At 37.4% G+C, this 21,599-nt stretch overlaps 1 protein-coding gene across 3 annotated transcripts in view; it reads left to right on the forward strand.

Moving 5' to 3' along the window:
- Nucleotides 1–682: 682 nt before the first annotated feature.
- LOC121380123 (UDP-GlcNAc:betaGal beta-1,3-N-acetylglucosaminyltransferase-like protein 1) overlaps nt 683–21,599 on the forward strand; it is a 31,558-nt gene continuing 10,641 nt past the window's right edge. The window contains exons 1-9 of one of the 3 annotated variants that reach the window (XM_041508895.1): nt 683–752; nt 4,125–4,241; nt 7,186–7,285; nt 9,641–9,705; nt 13,905–13,970; nt 15,354–15,449; nt 17,409–17,504; nt 18,775–18,899; nt 19,931–20,066. In XM_041508895.1, coding sequence (XP_041364829.1) covers nt 726–752; nt 4,125–4,241; nt 7,186–7,285; nt 9,641–9,705; nt 13,905–13,970; nt 15,354–15,449; nt 17,409–17,504; nt 18,775–18,899; nt 19,931–20,066 — 828 coding nt within the window. In that variant the 5' untranslated portion in view covers nt 683–725. Of the gene's footprint in view, nt 753–777; nt 908–4,124; nt 4,242–7,185; nt 7,286–9,640; nt 9,706–13,904; nt 13,971–15,353; nt 15,450–17,408; nt 17,505–18,774; nt 18,900–19,930; nt 20,067–21,599 lie in introns of those variants that run through there. The other 2 variants (XM_041508897.1, XM_041508896.1) reach the window with 2 other exon arrangements.

The raw sequence follows: 21,599 nt of genomic DNA on the forward strand, positions 1-21,599 counted from the left end.
AAACATATGTTTCTACAATGTATTATCTATTATCTGTATGTGTTACTGTCACACACAATTCAGTAAAACTGCAGGTGTGTTTATATGTTTAAATGAAATTATGATAATTAATGTGAGGCGAGATTGCAGCTTTGAAGAAAAAAAAAATTCCATGCAAGAAAACCAAAACAATCAGGGTATGTGACAGCTTGCTAGATTCATCTCCTATATTTAACACATGGTCAGTTATAACAAAATGCAATTTCATCAACTTAATTTTTACCTCGCGAATTTCTAATAGAGGCTATTCTAGAGACAGCTGTTTATGTAGGGCAGATATACATAAAAATGACAGAGCCTATAGTTCATTAGTAATTTTGAAAATCTATACAATTTCAAAGCAAAAACTATTAGGCTATCATTATGCAACTTTGATCACGCAACTTTAAGGCGCTCATTACTCGCGTTAGACAATGTGGTGAACCCCACTGAGACTCTGTGACACATACACACATCTGCATACAAAGCTGTGCGTATATAATGCTTACGTGCAAAACAATGTTTTATACAAACAAAAAATGCACTTGAACCTGGTCCTCTCTCTGGATCCGCTACCTGCAATCAAATAGTTCGCGAACGTTAGCGAAACGTTTGCTAGGTAAACTTGGGACTAGATTCAACAAAACGCGTTTTTAATGTAACGGAGTTGTCTCTCTTTGAATGCCAATGACAGTACTAACATTTTAATGACAAATCACTCTGATATTGCAGTGGTAAGTCAGGGATTTATTCAGGATATTTCGCCAGGATCCCTGTCATATGAGACTGGTAAAATGAGCGCGATTTTAGTCATAAGTCATAACAGTTTGACTTTAAGGCCAGCCGGAAAGAAATTGAGAATCAGAATGGTCGACCTAAACTTATAAAGGTTCCAATGTACCAAATTAATTCATATTGCCAATAATGTTAACATTGACTAATAAAATTGATACAAGCAGCGTATAAACACACCCAGACAATACACGAATATAAAGTGTGGCACCTCACCTTTTATCCATCTCAAAATAGCATACCATTTAAGATCTTAAACACTACAGCATAGTTTTCACTATTAAGCCGTTTATGATGGGTCTGACTATTTACCCCAAGACACCCCCAATATTCTCTCTCTCTCTCTCTCTCTCTCTCTCTCTCTCTCTCTCTCTCTCTCTCTCTCTCTCTCTCTCTCTCTCTCTCTCTCTCTCTCTCTCTCTCTCTCTCTATATATATATATATATAAACCAACAAAGGCAAGAAAACGTGTACCTCTTAAAAATAAAAAATTATATACATTTTAAAGCCTGGGGGGTATATATGGGATTATTGTGTATGTTTTTGGGGTATCGTATGTGTCTAGGGGTAAATAGGCGGTGTCTTGGGGTTATCTTGCAGTGTCTTGGGGTAAATAGTCGATTATCTCCCTTAGCAATCAGCTGTCATTAAGGCTTAAAATTAAGTCCTTTACTTCATTTTCCACTAAATATTTTATAAAATAGTACATTTTAATTAATTTTTAAAAATATTTATGGAGTCTTGGGGTATCTTGGTAGTGTCTTGGTGGTGTTTTGGGGTGTCTTGGGGTAAATAGACCGGTTTATGATCACTGAAATCAAACATTATCGTCAACTGTCATAGTTAAGAAACATATTTTTTCATGTAGTGGCCTTGAAAATGGAAAATAATGAACCGCACATGCGCATTACGATACTTTTTGCAAACACATGCACCTGAACGCAGAAACGTCGCACTCTTTCCTGTTTACCAGAGGGTGTTTCACTTTTGTTTACTAGAATGAATTTGTTTTACATCCACATTGTTTATTTTTTATGTTAATTGATTGCAATCATTTTGTTTCACATATATATCATAGCTAAAAAATGCAGAATAGTATTTCCGTAAATATCGTATTCATGTTTTTGTCGTTAGGTGAACGCAGTTTGAGACGTCGATGGTACTTATATTTTATTGTTTAGATTATTCTTTCCTTAGAACTGAAGTGTTTCTGGTCATCCTGGTGTTTCTAATATTACTAAATGTATTTTTAAAAACGAACGTGTGTCTGAGAAGTAGCACTTATTAATTCAAGTTTAGTCTATTTTAAGGATATTTCCTGGTTTTAATGTCATAGACTGTTTCACTCTGTTGTAAATTTATCCAAATGAGTTATAGGTTTGTAGATTAACTAAACTTAGTGTCCCATTTTTACAGGTTGAAACTAGGATCTACAACTTTTAATGTTTTTATGACACCACTAGAGCACATTGATTTATTAATCATTGGCTATTGGATGTCAAACATTTGGTAATTTTTTACATATAGTCTTAGAAAGGAAACCCGTTACCTTTTTCATTAGTAGCAAAGGATCTTTTATATGCACCATGCCATAGACATGATAGCACATATCACAGCCTTTGATATACCAATCATGGTGCACTGGCTGGAACGAGAAATAGCCCAATAGGCCTACTGATAGGGATCCCATTGATCTCGAACCGACTGCACGTCAAGTGAGTGCTTCACCACTGGGCTATGTCCAGCCCCGCAAGGCAATCAATTTCCTGCTCTTTAAATGGACATTCCTGAGTTTGCTGCTATTTTATAGATGTTATCGACTAACAGAGACTTTTTAATAATTGTAATTACATATCAAATATATTTTTCTGCATAAAATATTAGTGGCTGTATCTTAAACATGTTTCTGATCGTTCTAATATTTGTACTAGGTTAAATTTCATTTTATTTTCTAAAATATTATTTTTTCATACGTACGAAATTATTTGAAGATAAAATCCAGTTTGGGCTTCTTACAAATATTAAGACGACCAGAAACACATTGAATATACAGAGACTGATATTCTAAAGAAGAAAATATATTTAATATGTGAGTTTAATCGTAGAAATATTTTATTAGTCGGAAACATCTTACAATGCAGCAAACTCAGGAATGTCCCTTTAAAACATTCCTGGCTAAGACTGCTACATGTACATGCACTGGCGTAGGAAGTGGAAGGGAGAAGCAAAGGGGAATGTGCTCCCCCCCACCCCTTTTGGAGCAGCAGTGATGTTTTTAATATATTTATACATGTATTTATATATATATATATATACATATATGTGTGTGTGCCATGATGTGTAATACCTGCCTCCAGTAGATTTTTTATTTTATTTATTATATCATGAAAACTTCTGATTGGTCGGTGTTACATTATGTAGGTTTCTGTTTGATATTATATTAGCCTGCTCTGTGGAATTCCCTTTGGCAGTGACCAATGAGCACTATATTGGTCTGATTGATAGCATTTGGAGATAGTGGTGTCTTTCAGATAATGATGTGATGTCATAGTGCGAAAGACTAATGCTTGCTAGGTTGTACGATACTAGATTGCTTGTATATAATTTAGGTATTTATTTCCTTATTAAATTGATTGATGTAATAAAACAATTATGACTCTTCAATGAAACTGATAAAGTGTTACTTGGCGTGCAAAAAATAAATATGTCCTTAGCCTCTGGCCTCAGTGTTCGAAATAAGCACTTGTCCGTTTGTCCCAACTATTCAGACAAGCAAAATGTGCCTCAATGGCTGTCTAGTGGACAAGTAAAAATTCCAGTGCAGTTTAATTTTGAGCAATCACAAACATCATCCTGGTACATTGTACTTGAATAAAACAAACCATTTATTTGGCAAAGCAAAATTATTGGTGGACAAGTAGATTTCTAGATGTATTTGTCCATTGGACTAGTAAACAATTCTGCTTATTTCTGTTGCTGTGTATATATTTTTTGTGCTTCATAAAACATCATCTTCGTCTTATTACATAGCTATAATTGCTTAATATTTTTTAGTTTAATACATATCTGTAATATTTGAAATAAAAAGAAATTTGCACATGTGGTTAATAAACATTTATGTAATATATATAGCCTACAGTTAAATACCACACATTACCAGTAACATACATGTATGACCAGGAAGGGTTTGACCGGGATTTCTTTCAATTTTCTTCAGTTATACTCTATAGCAGGTGTTACAACTAACTGTTAGACCTCTTGACTAAACAGTGTGCTGGGATGTCATCAAAGAATTTCATTTCTGTACCTTTCAGAGTATCATTTTACCTGTTTACAACAGTGACAAGTGGTTAGACGAGTGTTTACGTTCCGTATTGGAGCAGACGTTCACCGATGCCATTCAGCTGTCTGTCTACAATGACGGAAGTCAGGTACAAGCAACCACTGTCACGTACAGTACGCAACTCAACAGTAAAATCAACCACCCACCCACAGTTGGTGTCTCAAGTCAGTTATTACATCAGCTGAACAGTGATGTTGTTAAGAATAGAAATTCATGTAGCATGTAAAAATAAATTATAGACAACTGTTGCCATCTTCAGAGGTATGAATGCCCCATGCCCAAGAAAGAACCAATGAGCAGTAATCTTTTCAAATAGACGTGACAGGATCATTAAAAGTATCAACATCCTTCTGAGGAAAGATGTATTCATTTTAATTGGATAGGGTTAATGTAGACCATTATGGAAATCCTGGAATGTTATGGAATTTGGAACTGTCATTTTCCAGGAAGGAAATTCAAGGAATTTTGATATGATTCATGGAAAAGTACACATTGACTGATAATTGGCAGTTCATATTTAAATATTGTATATTTATTAGAATATATTGTGGATTTTTTTTTTATTAGAATATGTTAATGATCACAGGGAAAGTACTGATTATCCTCAAAAATGTTATGGAAATGCCTTTAAAATAATATAATTATAATAAAGTCCAGGAATGTAATTGATGGTTTGAATCTGTACCCGGTGAATATTTATTAAATAGGTGGTAATGACATCCCTGCTGGACACACTAGGACATGTAGGTGATCACACAGTGACCGTAGGACCCCCGGTCATCCCAACTACATTTACACTTTATTCTGTCTCATCATTAACACAGGCAGTGTTTTTTTTGTAAATAATTTCAGTTTGGTTTGATGTAAGAAGAAAAGTAAACATGTTTTGAAAATAAAAAAATAAATAAAAATTTATGTCCAATTTACAAAACAATTGGCTCAGAAATAAATAACTTGTAGTAAATTTCATAGTATGAAAAAAAGGCGTTTCCTGTGGGAAGGACCATAGCTACACACTTACATGTATGTCTACATGACTTTGGCATTGGATTTTGTTCTGTATATGTAGACCGAATCAATAGCAAACATTGAAGGTAGTCATTCAAAGATGCATAATAGGGGCTTCCAGGTGAAAATATCTATTAATTTTTTTCCTACATGTAAAGATAATACCTTAAATTACAAGTCAATAAAAAAATACTTAGTAACCAAATAATTTCATTTACTTGAAGAGAAACAAGTTAATTTTATTGAACAATCTTTCGAGGGTAACTGTGTGACATTACAGTTATTAATCCCCTACCGGTCCAACTGGAGGGAACTGTAGGTTTGACCTCTGTCTTCTGTCTGTCTGTCTGTCTGTCCGTCCCCACCTATGCCCCACATATAATTTTCCAAATGTTTTTTTTTCACAATGCCTTGAGATATTGAGATAACATGTTGTGTATAGCTTTATCGTGTACTGTTACAGATCAGGTTTTACTTTCATAGCAATTTATAAATTTTTGACAGAGTTATGGCCCTTGAACTAAGGAGATACGAAAATTTGTTTTCCACACTTTTGTTTTGCAATGCCTCAGGATATCAAGCTGAAAGTTTATGTATATCTTTATCATGTTCTGTTACAGATCATGTTTGACTCTCATGGCAATTTAACCATTTTTCACAAAGTTATGGCCCTTGAATTTAGAAGATAAGACAATTTGTTGGGCTCTATAGGTAGTACTAAACCAAATAACTTCTGGCTGGGTCAAAGTTCGAGGTGCACCGAACTTTGATAAAGAAGTGAACACCACAAGTCCTGTGATTGGTGATAAATGTGTGTGTTGGTTGTAAAAAAAAATAGTTTCATCTGTGCAAAAATGTATTCAATTTTATTTCGTCTAGTACCACTGTGTCAAGTAGCCTTGTGCTTGAAACATGTATGGGGTACCTGTAAAAAAACCACCTCAAATTTTGTGTGGAACTATAAGGTAGTCATAGACGCTACCTGCTATCTCAGAAATGAGCAGCTTGACCCCCACTTTTTTCTGATTCACTTTAAGGGTGCGGGGTGGTAGTATTTATATCCATGGTGTTTATGTTGATTGATACACTGCATGTAGGAGTTTTAGCCACATATGTTACTATTGTCGTCTATGAGATTTGATTTGGTAGTATACACCCTGTAGGTTATACATGTATTTGGTAGGGGACACGTATCACTTTAGCAGTACTCTCTGAATGTTTTTCTTTTTCTTTTTACATGATACTGATAGTAAAAGTTGTTTACCCATAATTCTATGATTATGAAAAATTGGCTGCTGTTTTGATGGAGCACATTGATTAATTAATCATCGGCTATTGGATGTCAGACATTTGGTAATTATGGCACGTAATCAGAGGAAACCCATTACAATTGTCCTGATCAGAAAGGGATTTTTTTATATGCACCATCCCACAGACAGGATAGCACATACCATGGCCTTTGATATGTCAGTTGTGGTGCACTGGCTGGAACAAGAAATAGCCCAATGGGCCCACCAATGGGTATGGATCCCAAACCGACTGCACATCTTTATGTATGAGACATGTATGACAGATAAATTTTCTTTGAACTTTTTAGCTTTGTATAGGACATTGGGGGAAAATAAAGTGGTGCTCACAAGTTACTTTTCATTTTGTGGTTACATCATTTACTTACAGACATTAGTTGATTTTTCCTGTCACTGTCACGTGGATAGTGATTTTCACTTTAAAACTGGTACATTCTGGGGTTTTATCCTGGTATCATCAACCCAGAGTGAATTGTCAGAGCTCATTGAGAAATGTAAGATGACTATACTGGCTTTTTTGTTGCTAAGGACCAACCATCAAGATCTTTCATGGACAGACAGCACGAATAGCGTGTGCCTAGGACATCATGTTTGAACGTTTAATTTAATATAAACATGGAAATGAAATGAATTTATATTGAAATTTGTTATACTAGTATCATTACTAAATGTAAATGTAGATTTTGAAAAGAATTTGTGTATTTTTTTTATGTAAAGGATGCCTCCATGATGATCCTTGACAAATGGCGACCAGAGTTTCGGAAGAAAAACATAGAGATTGTCTTGTCTGGTCACTCAGATGACAGACCAAGGGGAGGTAACTTTTACAATAATGATGTTATATAATGTATTACTATTATGTTAAACACAGTTTGCTGTTTGATTATCATACCTCTACATTGCAACTGATTTGGTTGCATATGCGACCATTTTTTTCATTTGGCAACTTTAAACATTTCATATTATCTATATAAAAAAATACATCTAGCTCCTAGGTGGAATAGTTAACGTAGAGGCACGATTCAATATGTTAATCTTTACTGCATGTCGATGTTCACTTGATTCAATATGTTAATCTTTACTGCATGTTGATGTTCACTTCATTCAGTATGTTAATATTTACCGCATGTCGATGTTCACTTGATTCAGTATGTTAATCTTTACTGCATGTCGATGTTCACTTGATTCAATATGTTAATCGTTACTGCATGTCAATGTTCACTTGATTCAGTATGTTAATCTTTACTGCATGTTGATGTTCACTTCATTCAGTATGTTAATATTTACCGCATGTCGATGTTCACTTGATTCAGTATGTTAATCTTTACTTCATATTGATGTTCACTTACTGTTGCAAGAAAAGATGTTTCATGATAAATTTGTTAGTGTTGATTTATATCACATGCTTCTTGGTAGACCTTCTAATGAATAAAGGGTAAATCAGATTTAAAATCCATCATAAATAAACATACACCCAAGGTGGTGGAAATTTTGTTTACATGTCCCACATGGCTTTCTCACATAGGCTAGTTCTATCCTGTGTATGTAGGGCTGAGGGAAATATTGTACCATACTTTAAATTAATATCACACTTAAAACATGCTTGTATAAGAATAGTTTATCACAAATTATCAACCACAAAGTCGCATAGTGAAGCAATTTTATATTAAATGTTTTACTGTTATACATCGATAAATTGACAACAAAATGACAAACTATTCTGAGACTTATAAGTTATAATTACAAACAGCACAACTTATTTAGTTAAAAATACACATAATAAATAAATCAGTTTCTAACGTTCTTCCCATGATCTGTTTTACGTAATAACATCTCATTTGACGTAATGTAATTTATGATGTTTTTTTTAGTTTAAAATCCTTTTCTATGCTACACAATTTTATGCAGTTTGTGACATTTGTACATCGATAAATTCATTAAAAAATTGACAAAGAGTTCTTATATTATTACACACAGGAGTGTGATCAAACCCTCCCCTTGATCAAGCAAATTTTTTCTTTTTTTCGTTACTTTTCCCCAGGAAGCATATTTTAACCCCTCTTCTAAAATGTATGCACAACCACTTGAACACACCATATTTAGTTAAAATACACATAAATCAGCTGCGAACGTCCTTTCCATGACCTGTTTTACGTAATGACGTCCAAGCTGGTGTAATGGTGTCATTTTGTGAGGTTTATCGAAGGATAACATTCAGGTTTCTTCGACATTGTCCAATCAGAATAGAGTAAATCGTATAACAGCAGAAACTTTTTAATTATATCTATTTCAATATTCTTAGGTAGGTGAAAAATGGTTATAAGTCTCTGTGTGAAGATGCATATAAAAGAGATATTGCTTCCTTCTGAATACCAAGTCTAGTCTGTGTAGTGTTATTACGATTCTCCTCTCTCAAGACTGCATGTATTGCAATAAACATGTTACTTGCCTCAAAGCTATTGAATGATAGTTTAAAATGTGCTGGGGTGTCGGTAAATAAACATTCTGTTGTTTTCCTGGCTCTATGCACTGACTTGATTAGTTTTTAATAAGAAGTCTTGTTGATTGAGGAAAACCATTGGCATGATGAGCATAAGTGTATGAGACAGGGGGTGGGGGGACAACTGGCCCCTATAGTGCTAGAGCAAAACCTCAAATAATACAGACATTCGGGCAAAATGTGCTACACTGAGACCTTTTTACCATTTATTTCCATCATTCTACCCTCAAAATTAGTTATAATCCACGTAAAAATGTGTAGTGATTTGTTTGCAAGCCTATGTACAGGTAGCTGTTTAGTAGTAATGCTTATATGAATAAATGTTGTTATGCAGATTTGGACATTTTTCTTTAATTCGGGGAAAAAGCCAACCTGCCCCCATAAAAAAAATGGGAGCCCGTATGCCAGTGATGATGAGAGACTGCTGGAGAAAAGAACATTCTAGGCTGAGAGATACATGTACATCTGTTTGTCTGAGTTTTCTTCGGTTCCAGTGGTGTGGTGTACCAGTAGTTTCACCAACTTTCACTTGTCAGAGGCCTGTAGAATAATTTGGTTATCACACCTAAAACATAGTTATATCCATTTGGTAGGTGAAATATGATTATCTGTCTCTGTTATTCACAATGTACCCTGGTTCTCATAATATATTTTTTATTGTATATTTTTCAGTTGGATATGCCAAGAACAAGGCAATTGCTCAAAGCCGAGGGAATTTTCTCTGCTTTCTGGATGCTGTGAGTTGTACAATATATGTATAGTCCTAGTAGTTACTGATGCAGGGTATCGTGGCGTATAGGAGTGAGCGTAGTGGCTCAGTACCTACACGGTATCGTGGCGTATAGGAGTGAGCGTAGTGGCTCAGTACCTACACGGTATCGTGGCGTATAGGAGTGAGCGTAGTGGCTCAGTACCTACACGGTATCGTGGCGTATAGGAGTGAGCGTAGTGGCTCAATACCTACATGGTATCGTGGCGTATAGGAGTGAGCGTAGTGGCTCAGTACCTACATGGTATCGTGGCGTATAGGAGTGAGCGTAGTGGCTCAATACCTACATGGTATCGTGGCGTATAGGAGTGAGCGTAGTGGCTCAGTACCTACATGGTATCGTAGTGGCTCAATACCTACATGGTATCGTGGCGTATAGGAGTGAGCGTAGTAGCTCAATACCTACATGGTATCGTGGCATATAGGAGTGAGCGTAGTGGCTCAATACCTACATGGTATCGTGGCGTATAGGAGTGAGCGTAGTGGCTCAATACCTACATGGTATCGTAGTGGCTCAATACCTACATGTTATCGTGGCGTATAGGAGTGAGCGTAGTGGCTCAGTACCTACATGGTATCGTGGCGTATAGGAGTGAGCGTGGTGGCTCAATACCTACATGTTATCGTGGCGTATAGGAGTGAGCGTAGTGGCTCAGTACCTACATGGTATCGTGGCGTATAGGAGTGAGCGTAGTGGCTCAGTACCTACATGGTATCGTGGCGTATAGGAGTGAGCGTAGTGGCTCAATACCTACATGGTATCGTGGCGTATAGGAGTGAGCGTAGTGGCTCAATACCTACATGGTATCGTGGCGTATAGGAGTGAGCGTAGTGGCTCAATACCTACATGGTATCGTAGTGGCTCAATACCTACATGTTATCGTGGCGTATAGGAGTGAGCGTAGTGGCTCAATACCTACATGGTATCGTAGTGGCTCAATACCTACATGGTATCGTGGCGTATAGGAGTGAGCGTAGTGGCTCAATACCTACATGGTATCGTGGCGTATAGGAGTGAGCGTAGTGGCTCAGTACCTACATGGTATCGTGGCGTATAGGAGTGAGCGTAGTGGCTCAATACCTACATGGTATCGTGGCGTATAGGAGTGAGCGTAGTGGCTCAGTACCTACATGGTATCGTAGTGGCTCAATACCTACATGGTATCGTGGCGTATAGGAGTGAGCGTAGTAGCTCAATACCTACATGGTATCGTGGCATATAGGAGTGAGCGTAGTGGCTCAATACCTACATGGTATCGTGGCGTATAGGAGTGAGCGTAGTGGCTCAATACCTACATGGTATCGTAGTGGCTCAATACCTACATGTTATCGTGGCGTATAGGAGTGAGCGTAGTGGCTCAGTACCTACATGGTATCGTGGCGTATAGGAGTGAGCGTGGTGGCTCAATACCTACATGTTATCGTGGCGTATAGGAGTGAGCGTAGTGGCTCAGTACCTACATGGTATCGTGGCGTATAGGAGTGAGCGTGGTGGCTCAATACCTACATGTTATCGTGGCGTATAGGAGTGAGCGTAGTGGCTCAGTACCTACATGGTATCGTGGCGTATAGGAGTGAGCGTGGTGGCTCAGTACCTACATGTTATCGTGGCGTATAGGAGTGAGCGTAGTGGCTCAGTACCTACATGGTATCGTGGCGTATAGGAGTGAGCGTGGTGGCTCAATACCTACATGTTATCGTGGCGTATAGGAGTGAGCGTAGTGGCTCAGTACCTACATGGTATCGTGGCGTATAGGAGTGAGCGTGGTGGCTCAATACCTACATGTTATCGTGGCGTATAGGAGTGAGCGTAGTGGCTCAGTACCTACATGGTATCGTGGCGTATAGGAGTGAGCGTAGTGGCTCAGTACCTACATGGTATCGTAGTGGCTCAATACCTACATGGTATCGTGGCGTATAGGAGTGAGCGTAGTAGCTCAATACCTACATGGTATCGTGGCGTATTGGAGTGAGCGTAGTGGCTCAATACCTACATGGTATCGTGGCGTATAGGAGTGAGCGTAGTAGCTCAATACCTACATGGTATCGTGGCGTATAGGAGTGAGCGTAGTGGCTCAATACCTACATGGTATCGTGGCGTATAGGAGTGAGCGTGGTGGCTCAATACCTACATGGTATCGTAGTGGCTCAGTACCTACATGGTATCGTGGCGTATAGGAGTGAGCGTGGTGGCTCAATACCTACATGGTATCGTGGCGTATAGGAGTGAGCGTAGTGGCTCAATACCTACATGGTATCGTGGCGTATAGGAGTGAGCGTAGTGGCTCAATACCTACATGGTATCGTGGCGTATAGGAGTGAGCGTAGTGGCTCAGTACCTACATGGTATCGTAGTGGCTCAATACCTACATGGTATCGTGGCGTATAGGAGTGAGCGTAGTGGCTCAATACCTACATGTTATCGTGGCGTATAGGAGTGAGCGTAGTGGCTCAATACCTACATGGTATCGTGGCGTATAGGAGTGAGCGTAGTGGCTCAGTACCTACATGGTATCGTGGCGTATAGGAGTGAGCGTAGTGGCTCAATACCTACATGGTATCGTGGCGTATAGGAGTGAGCGTAGTGGCTCAATACCTACATGGTATCGTGGCGTATAGGAGTGAGCGTAGTGGCTCAATACCTACATGGTATCGTAGTGGCTCAATACCTACATGTTATCGTGGCGTATAGGAGTGAGCGTAGTGGCTCAATACCTACATGGTATCGTGGCGTATAGGAGTGAGCGTAGTGGCTCAATACCTACATGGTATCGTGGCGTATAGGAGTGAGCGTAGTGGCTCAATACCTACATGGTATCGTGGCGTATAGGAGTGAGCGTAGTGGCTCAATACCTACATGGTATCGTAGTGGCTCAATACCTACATGTTATCGTGGCGTATAGGAGTGAGCGTAGTGGCTCAATACCTACATGGTATCGTGGCGTATAGGAGTGAGCGTAGTGGCTCAATACCTACATGGTATCGTAGTGGCTCAATACCTACATGGTATCGTGGCGTATAGGAGTGAGCGTAGTGGCTCAATACCTACATGGTATCGTGGCGTATAGGAGTGAGCGTAGTGGCTCAATACCTACATGGTATCGTGGCGTATAGGAGTGAGCGTAGTGGCTCAATACCTACATGGTATCGTAGTGGCTCAATACCTACATGGTATCGTGGCGTATAAGAGTGAGCGTAGTGGCTCAGTACCTACATGGTATCGTGGCGTATAAGAGTGAGCGTAGTGGCTCAGTACCTACATGTTATCGTGGCGTATAGGAGTGAGCGTAGTGGCTCAATACCTACATGGTATCGTGGCGTATAGGAGTGAGCGTAGTGGCTCAATACCTACATGGTATCGTGGCGTATAGGAGTGAGCGTAGTGGCTCAATACCTACATGGTATCGTGGCGTATAGGAGTGAGCGTAGTGGCTCAATACCTACATGGTATCGTGGCGTATAGGAGTGAGCGTAGTGGCTCAATACCTACATGGTATCGTGGCGTATAGGAGTGAGCGTAGTGGCTCAATACCTACATGGTATCGTGGCGTATAGGAGTGAGCGTAGTGGCTCAGTACCTACATGTATGACTTCAGCACTGTTTTGGTTACAGGGGCGGGATGTAGCCCAGTGGTAAAGCGCTCGTTTGATGTGCGGTCTGTTTGGGATCAATCCCTGTGGGTGGGCCAATTGGGCTATTTCTCGTTCCGGCCAATGCACCATGACTGGTTTATCAAAGGCCATGGTATATGCTATCCTGCTTGTGGGATGCATGGTGCATATAAAAGATCCCTTGCTACTAATGGAAAAATTTAGTGAGTTTCCTTATGTCAAAATTATCAAATGTTTGACATCCAATAGCAGATGATTAATAATCAATGTGCTCTAGTGGTGTCGTTAAACAAAACAAACTTAATTTGTTTCGGTTACCTCACCCTAGGTCTGTATTAGTCTACACTCTTCCCATGGATCACTACATCTTGGGAGTCCCTAACCGAAACCAAAGTGCCCACTGGCATACATGTAGAGTTTTGTTCTTAGCAAAGTGTTTTGAAGCCTCGGTGGCATCCGAATTGTAAACAAAAAATTGTAATGAATGTGTTTTAAACTTTTCCTATTATAAGATTTTTTGTACATTGTTATATATATACAGTTTTATTTTTAAAGGATGACAAGATGTACAAAGACAGAATTCTGAAGCAGCTAGATGCGTCAAAGAAAAACCCAAAGGCTGTGAGTATTGTTCATATCACAAGTAGCTGTCAACCATCATGGGCAGCAAAGATTATCATAATATATTGACAATGATAAATTAAATTATTCTACTTTACTGTATTGAGTTGCTACCTTTGTAATTTGTTTTTGACTAACAGCATTTTCAACAACTAAAATTAAATACCAAATACACTTTCTTGTTTAGAATATACATGTACATGTAGGTGTCTGTATAGACAATGCATTTCTAGTTGTTCTAATATTTGGGAGGCCCTGTCTGAATGTTACCTTCAAATAATGTACAGAAAAAAAGTCCCAAAATAAAGAAAAAAGTGCCAAACCTGTATTTTAGTATTCAGTAGTCGACTGTCTTAAAAGACCACAGGGTTGACTAGCTGACAAGAATGAAATGCTATCAGGGTTTAATTGTGACCACAAATCTTGTATTCAGTAGTCGACTGTCTTAAAAGACCACAGGGTTGACTAGCTGACAAGTTGCTGACAAGAATGAAATGCTATCAGGGTTTAATTGTGACCACAAATCTTGTATTCAGTAGTCGACTGTCTTAAAAGAACACAGGGTTGACTAGCTGACAAGTTGCTGACAAGAATGAAATGCTATCAGGGTTTAATTGTGACCACAAATCTTGAACACAATGTTGGTAGAGGCGGGATTTAACTCAGTCGGTCGCGTGCTCGCTTCAGGTGCTTGCATTGCAGGATCGAACCACCTCGATGGATCCATTCACCTGATTGGGTTTTTTTTCTTGTTTCAACCAGTGCACACAACTGGTCAAAGCCTGTGGTATGTGCTTTCCTGTCTGTGAGAAAGTGCATATAAAAGATCCCTTGCTGCATCAGAAAAACATTTAGTGGATTTTCTCTGATGATTACATGTCAGAATGATCAAATGTTTGAAATCAAATAGCTGATGATTAATTAATCAATGTGCTCTAGTGGTGTCGTAAACAAAATAAACTTATCAGGCATGTGATGTTTCAGCTTTTTATTAGATTTGAGCTTTGTTTTGACATGAAGTAATTTTCACAAACTTGCTAGGATTTGATTTGATTACATTAAACTGTTTTCAACTTTTTAAAGATCATTTCACCTTTTATTTTCATATGGATAGATACATCCCTGTTTGTGCATATTGAAATGTGAAACGATCGGTGTAACGTATATGGGTGTACTGAACAAACATTATTCCTTTTTAATGTAAACCATCTCATAAAAAGTCACAATATTATTTGCAAAATTAATTTTGCTTTTTCTTTGTTAACAATTCAAATCCACTTGCAGTTAAACAAGATGGGATCTACAGGGTGAAGCAGAAATATTATAGTTTTATGCTTGAGGAGTCTGGAGTAAATGATTTTCTCAGTTATTTATTCGTGGCAGATTGTTGGCTGCAGGTTTGTACGAGAACCTCCAGATTCCACACTGAGATTTACAGCCTGGGCAAATGAGATGTCACATGAACAGCTGTACACACAGGTACGCTGTGTCACTTGGGGAAACCCAGGCTATTTACTATTACTACTATCATTCATTGTAGCAGGCTGTTTTGTTACATATGCAGGACTAACTCTGGGTCCACAGAAACATTTTCCAAATTATCTATCAAAATTTAAAAGCTGCAGAAAATATAAATTTTTTCATGAAATTATTTTGCCAAATTAAAATAAAATTTACAATTGGTGAATTTGGCGAGTGCGAGAGCTAGCCCTGCATGTGTGTGTGTGTGTGTGTGTGGGGGGGGGGGGGGGGGGGGGTGGATACAGCAAGCACACTGACCACATATTTGTTTTTAGTTGACTTTCTTTCTAGAGTTTATATCCATGCTTACAGCCGCTTAAGATTGTGCAAGTACACTATTCTCAGAATACGCCTGATGCATGGATGGTCTAGGATCGATCCCCATTGGTGGTGGGCCCACTGAGCTATTTCTCGTTCCATGCAGCCAGTGTAGGATGGTGCATATAAAAGATCTCTTGCTACTAATGGAAAAATGTAGCAGGTTTCCTCTATGACTGTCAAAATTACCAAATGTTTGACATCCAACAGCTGATGATTAATACATCAATGTGCTCTAGTGGTGTCGTTAAACAAAACAAACTTAACTGTTCTGAGAATACATTTACTTACGGATCAAGTACACTGTTCTGAGCTTGCAGCTCCGCTGTCTGGGTTCAGGGTTCGTACTCAATCTGGAAATCCTTGGAAAGTATGGAATTTATATTTTTCATTTTCCAGGTCTTGAAAAAGTATGGGAAAAAAACTATTTTGTGTGCAAGTTTTGAAAAAGTTTTATAATGAGCAAATTTCGTTAACTTGTGTAACGTTGCCCGAACGTGATCTCCTTTTTCACGCTGTCATTAATATTCAGAAGCAAATCGGGAATTTCTGATTTTATACACATGCTGTAAGTAAATCTGGAAAATGTTTTAATGTGTTTTGGAAAAGGTGTATGAATTGTGTGGGTTGTCTATCCCGAATAGAGATTAATGGTTAGCAATTCGTAAGAGTTCACAGTCAGTGAAATGGTCTTTTGCCCATTCAGCTGTACCATATTTTATTGCTTTAAAAAAAAAAAAAAAGTAGCAGGCACAACCAGTCGCGTAAATGTTTTTCTGATTAGTTTAGCTGAACTTGGCCCCCAGCACCCTTGATGTGAATCAAAGAAAGAAAGAAATGTTTTATTTAACGACGCACTCAACACATTTTATTTTACGGTTATATGGCGTCAGACATATGGTAAAGGACCACACAGATTTTGAGAGGAAACCCGCTTTCACCACTACATGGGCTACTCTTCCGATTAGCAGCAAGGGATCTTTTATTTGCACTTCTCACAGACAGGATAGCACAAACCATGGCCTTTGTTGAACCAGTTATGGATCACTGGTCGTTGTAAGTGGTTGAGCCTTGTGGAGCACTCACTCAGGGTTTGGAGTCGGTATCTGGATTAAAAATCCCATGCCTCGACTGGGATCCGAACCCAGTACCTACCAGACTGTAGACCGATGGCCTACCACGACGCCGGTCTGATGTTAATCAATGCACATTGAGGACAGTCACTTCCAGTTGATGCTACACCAGCGTCAGTTATGAAGTGCTTCAATGCTGTTCCAAGATGTCATAAGAAAACAATGGTGCAGTCCCATAACTGACATTAGGTGACAGCAATGGGACCCTTATCTTATATCATAAAGTTCTGTATTTGGTGTATGCATGACAGTTTCCTTCATTGTGCTTTTGTGTTTGATGTGTCAACAGGTAATGTCAGGAAAACCACTTTCAGTTCATAACGCATCACTGTGTGTCAATGTGCATTCAGGAAACCGAATTTGGTATGTCAACTGCAGAAGTAAACCAATGGGTCCACTGCAGGGGACAGATCCTACAACTCATCACAGTTCAAGCACATAACAACTTTTTATGTGTATTTTTCAGATTTATACCTCGCATGGGCCAACAGTGATAATGCCGTCATGGTTTATGTCACGCAGTGTCTTCAATACTGTTGGTGCTTTTGATGAAGCTGGGAAAGTATGTACAAAAACATTTTTGTTTATTTTGCTATCATTTGTACAATGTTATTTTCTTTTTGGAATACTTATTACAAACTCAAACTCTAAAGCATGTTTCGCCTCATTATACCGGTCTCATTCAGATTTTAATGGAAAGTGAAAAAAGAAGAAAGTACCTGGTCACATGACAAGAAATGGAGAGAAAATGAATGTTTGTTTAATGACACCTACCTGTAAGCATATGTTAGATTAAGGCTGTGAAATGTCTATACCGCAGTTACAGCCTCCACTGACTCAGATTTTAGTAATGTTTCAGTCCAATTCATTCTCACAAATGGGTTGAATTAAGATATAAAATGCTTACTATCAACTGATAGAATGAGTGCAGATGTAATAATAATTTGTAAAATCCTGTATTTTTTTTTTTTAAATGGTTTAATATTATTTTCAAAGTTGTTTTTTACTTTAAAGGAAATCTAAGTTACAATACTGGCGCTGGTGAAATCCATAATTTTCTATGTGAACTGCAGGTCATATAATTGTATTTTGGCAGTCATGTCACAATTCAGTTCATAAAGTAATCGGTTTTGATAGATATTTGTAATGTTTTTTGCTATTTTTAAATGCATGTATTGATATAGGAATACTGATGTACATGTAGGCATCTTTCCAAAAAATAACACTTATTTTTCTTAATAATATTCCTTTAAAGCAACATTCTCATGAGATTTGTTGCATCAACTTGTCGCATGCGATTTGTTGTAGCAACTCGAATCGTGTGTGTGGGAAGACAAAGCTTGTCAGGTTAAAAATATTTTGTGGGAAATGTAAGTGCATATAAATGTCCACTGAAACAAAGAATACATGAGTGTAAACAATTTACTGATGGCATTATGTAATAAAACAATTATTGACTACATGTGGACCCATGAAATCCGGACATTTTGACATGTTTAGAAGCAAATTAAAAAAAACGGAAGTGACAAAGCTAAACAGTTGTACTTTAATGTGATTTGATTGGATGAGAGCTTACGATTTTTGTCATGAGTAATAGAACATGTTCTAATCCATGCAATTCTGACACGACTTGTCGTATAAGACTAAAGTCATTCCGATTGAGGTGTTCTCACAGTACAGTTTGATCGTATGCGACAAGTTGGTTCGACTAATCGCATAATAAGAACGCCCCTTTAAAATGTGTTCTGTTCTTACAGTTTTACATGTAGGTATTATTTTTCTGTTTGAAATAAAATAAAAAATCATTAAAGAATACATAAAATTTGTAACAGGGAGTGCCGGAAGATCTGATATTCTTCTACAAGCACCTGGAGCTGGGAGGGGAGATAATTCGAGTTGATGACTGCCTCCTGGTGTACAGATACCATGCTGAAGCTGCCACGTTTTCAGTATCGGAGTACGTATTCACAGACCTCCATTGATAGAAGCACCTGTACGGGCAGGGATGGGATGTGGCTCAGTGGTAGAGAAGTTGTCCGAGATGCAGGGAGTCACAAGATTGCCATGGTCTCGGAATCCAGTGGTAGTAGCAGATTCTTCATCCCATGTGTTAGAGTTGTCATTGAGAAAGCCATACGCCATACGCCATTAATTAAGCAGTGTGCTGCAATATTCTTAAACATTCCTTTCTTTCTCTCTCACAACCGGTATATATCTCGACAGGTAGAGTACATGTAAAAGAGAATACATGTACTGTGGAAAAAACTGGTTTCTTCTCTGTTGCCTAAGAACATGTGATGCCATGTGGAATATCTTATTCAAAGAGACAGTATGGTACACAGTGTAATGTTTAAAGCAACAATAAGGCTCACTATATATACTGATGGAAAGAAATAAAGGATCACAGAGATTACAACAAGAAATAATGACTGCATCAAAAATCAATTGATATTGTCAGAAGTTGACTGGGAACATATAGGCAGCTCATTCAACACTACAGACATTCAATCCCACATTACAACTTGGTATGAAATACAGACATTACTATGCTAGTAGTGAATTAAATTTGGTCTACAATTTGATGTATCTCTTTATTTCTTTCCATCAGTATATATCTTTTTTTATAAAACATTTGATACAAAATATGTATTAACCAATTTTTCAGAGAAAAGGTATGACACTCATGCAATCATTTTTTTCAGAGAAACAATATGGCACACAGTATGTAATTATTATTTTTTTTCAGAGAAACAATATGGCACATAGTATGCAAAAAGTTTTTTCAGAGAATCAATATGGCACACAGTATGTAATTTTTTTTTTTTTTCAGAGAAACAATATGGCACCACAGTATGTAATTTTTTTTCTTCAGAGAAACAATATGACACACAGTATGTAATTTTTTTTTCAGAAACAATATGGCACACAGTATGTAATTTATTTTTCAGAGAAACAATATGGCACACCGTATGTAATTTATTTTTTCAGAGAAACAATATGGCAGTTGAGAGTGCAGTTTATTCAGCAGCAGCTCCTACACAAATGGAACACGTTCAGTATTTGGAATGCAGGAAAACAAGGGCGAAAGTTTTTTAGATCATTAGATGAAAAGAGCCAAAAAAAGGTCACTGTGCATCTTTAATACAGGTTTTAGTTGCAATGTTAAACATATGTATGCCACGGAGTAGAATATAACTTTGTATGTTAGAGTGGGATATAAATTTGTATGTCACAGTAAAATATAACTTTGTATGTCAGTGTAACATGTATATCTTTGAATGTCACGGAGTAGAATATAACTTTGTAACATGTATATCTTTGAATGTCACGGAGTAGAAGATAACTCTGTATGTCAGTGTAGCATGTATATCTTTGAATGTCACGGAGTAAAAGATAACTCTGTATGTCAGTGTAGCATGTATATCTTTGAATGTCACAGTAAAATATAACTTTGTATGTCAGTGTAACCAGACCTGTCAACCTTTAGTCAAGAGAAAGCAGGAGGTGTGTGTTGAAAAAGCAGGAGATTTGGTCAAAAAGCAGGAGATTTTTTAAATTCACACAATTTAACCCAAAATCGCAAGATTTAAAAAAAACATTATTACAATAAGTTATATGAATACTTTATAATGTCATATATACTTCTTAACTTTAGATCTTGGCATTAAAAAAAAAAAAAAAAAAAATTATTATTATTATTATTTTTTTTTTTTAAGTTTAAATATTATTATGATTTAATACATATTTAAAAAAAAAAAAAAATTTTTATTCAAAAATGTTAAGAACATGAACAAGAAATAAAAAATTTAATTAGTACATTTACGGTATTACACTTACAGCCTTACAGGTTGCGTTACATTATCATTTGTGGTTAGTGTACTAAGTACCAAAGACATTTATATAAATCTTATAAATTAATATTCAGTTTTTACTATAATGAGGAACGGTGGCATGGTACTGATTTAAAATCATTATAATGATGCAATAAACATTGTATTTTCATTAATCATAAGTAAAACCTCTTTACGGACATCGTGTGAAATATACCGGAATTATACCCATTTCCGTGAGTAACTTTATGTCAATGTCGAACACAACATTTTTTAATTGTACAAAAATAATTTCTTGAAGTGTACCCTTATAACCAACATTTTACCGCACAAACATACAAAATTAACTGACACAAGTATGTTTATACAGCTAATTGGTCTTTTCGTTATCTTGCTGTGACATGTGATTTTAACATACATCGTGTGTATCGCTGTCAACTCGGGAGTCTGGCAGTTCAGATTTGTCATAGTTGCATTATGTAATCCAGTGGGAAGACATTTTACAATTCAGAGGTGTTATTAAAAGTAAAGTTTGTTTTATTTAACGACGCCACTAGAGCACATTGATTTTTAATCTTATCATCGGCTATTGGAACTAAATTGGATAGTTTTTTTGTTTTTTTTATGGCAACACTGAATGTCAATACACAGCCTGTTTAATTAGCGGCAACACGCTTCGTAGCCATTACGATGACAACAAACATTATAATAACACATCATTTTATAAACTCCATGTGCTTTTTTAACAATATAAATAGGCTATCCCACAATTCTCACTTCGGCAAAGGTTAAACAGTCGGGACAATTCGGCCTGTTACATTCTCGGA

Source organism: Gigantopelta aegis, chromosome 8 (assembly GCF_016097555.1).
Source record: "Gigantopelta aegis isolate Gae_Host chromosome 8, Gae_host_genome, whole genome shotgun sequence".
Taxonomy (NCBI): Eukaryota; Metazoa; Mollusca; class Gastropoda; order Neomphalida; family Peltospiridae; genus Gigantopelta; species Gigantopelta aegis.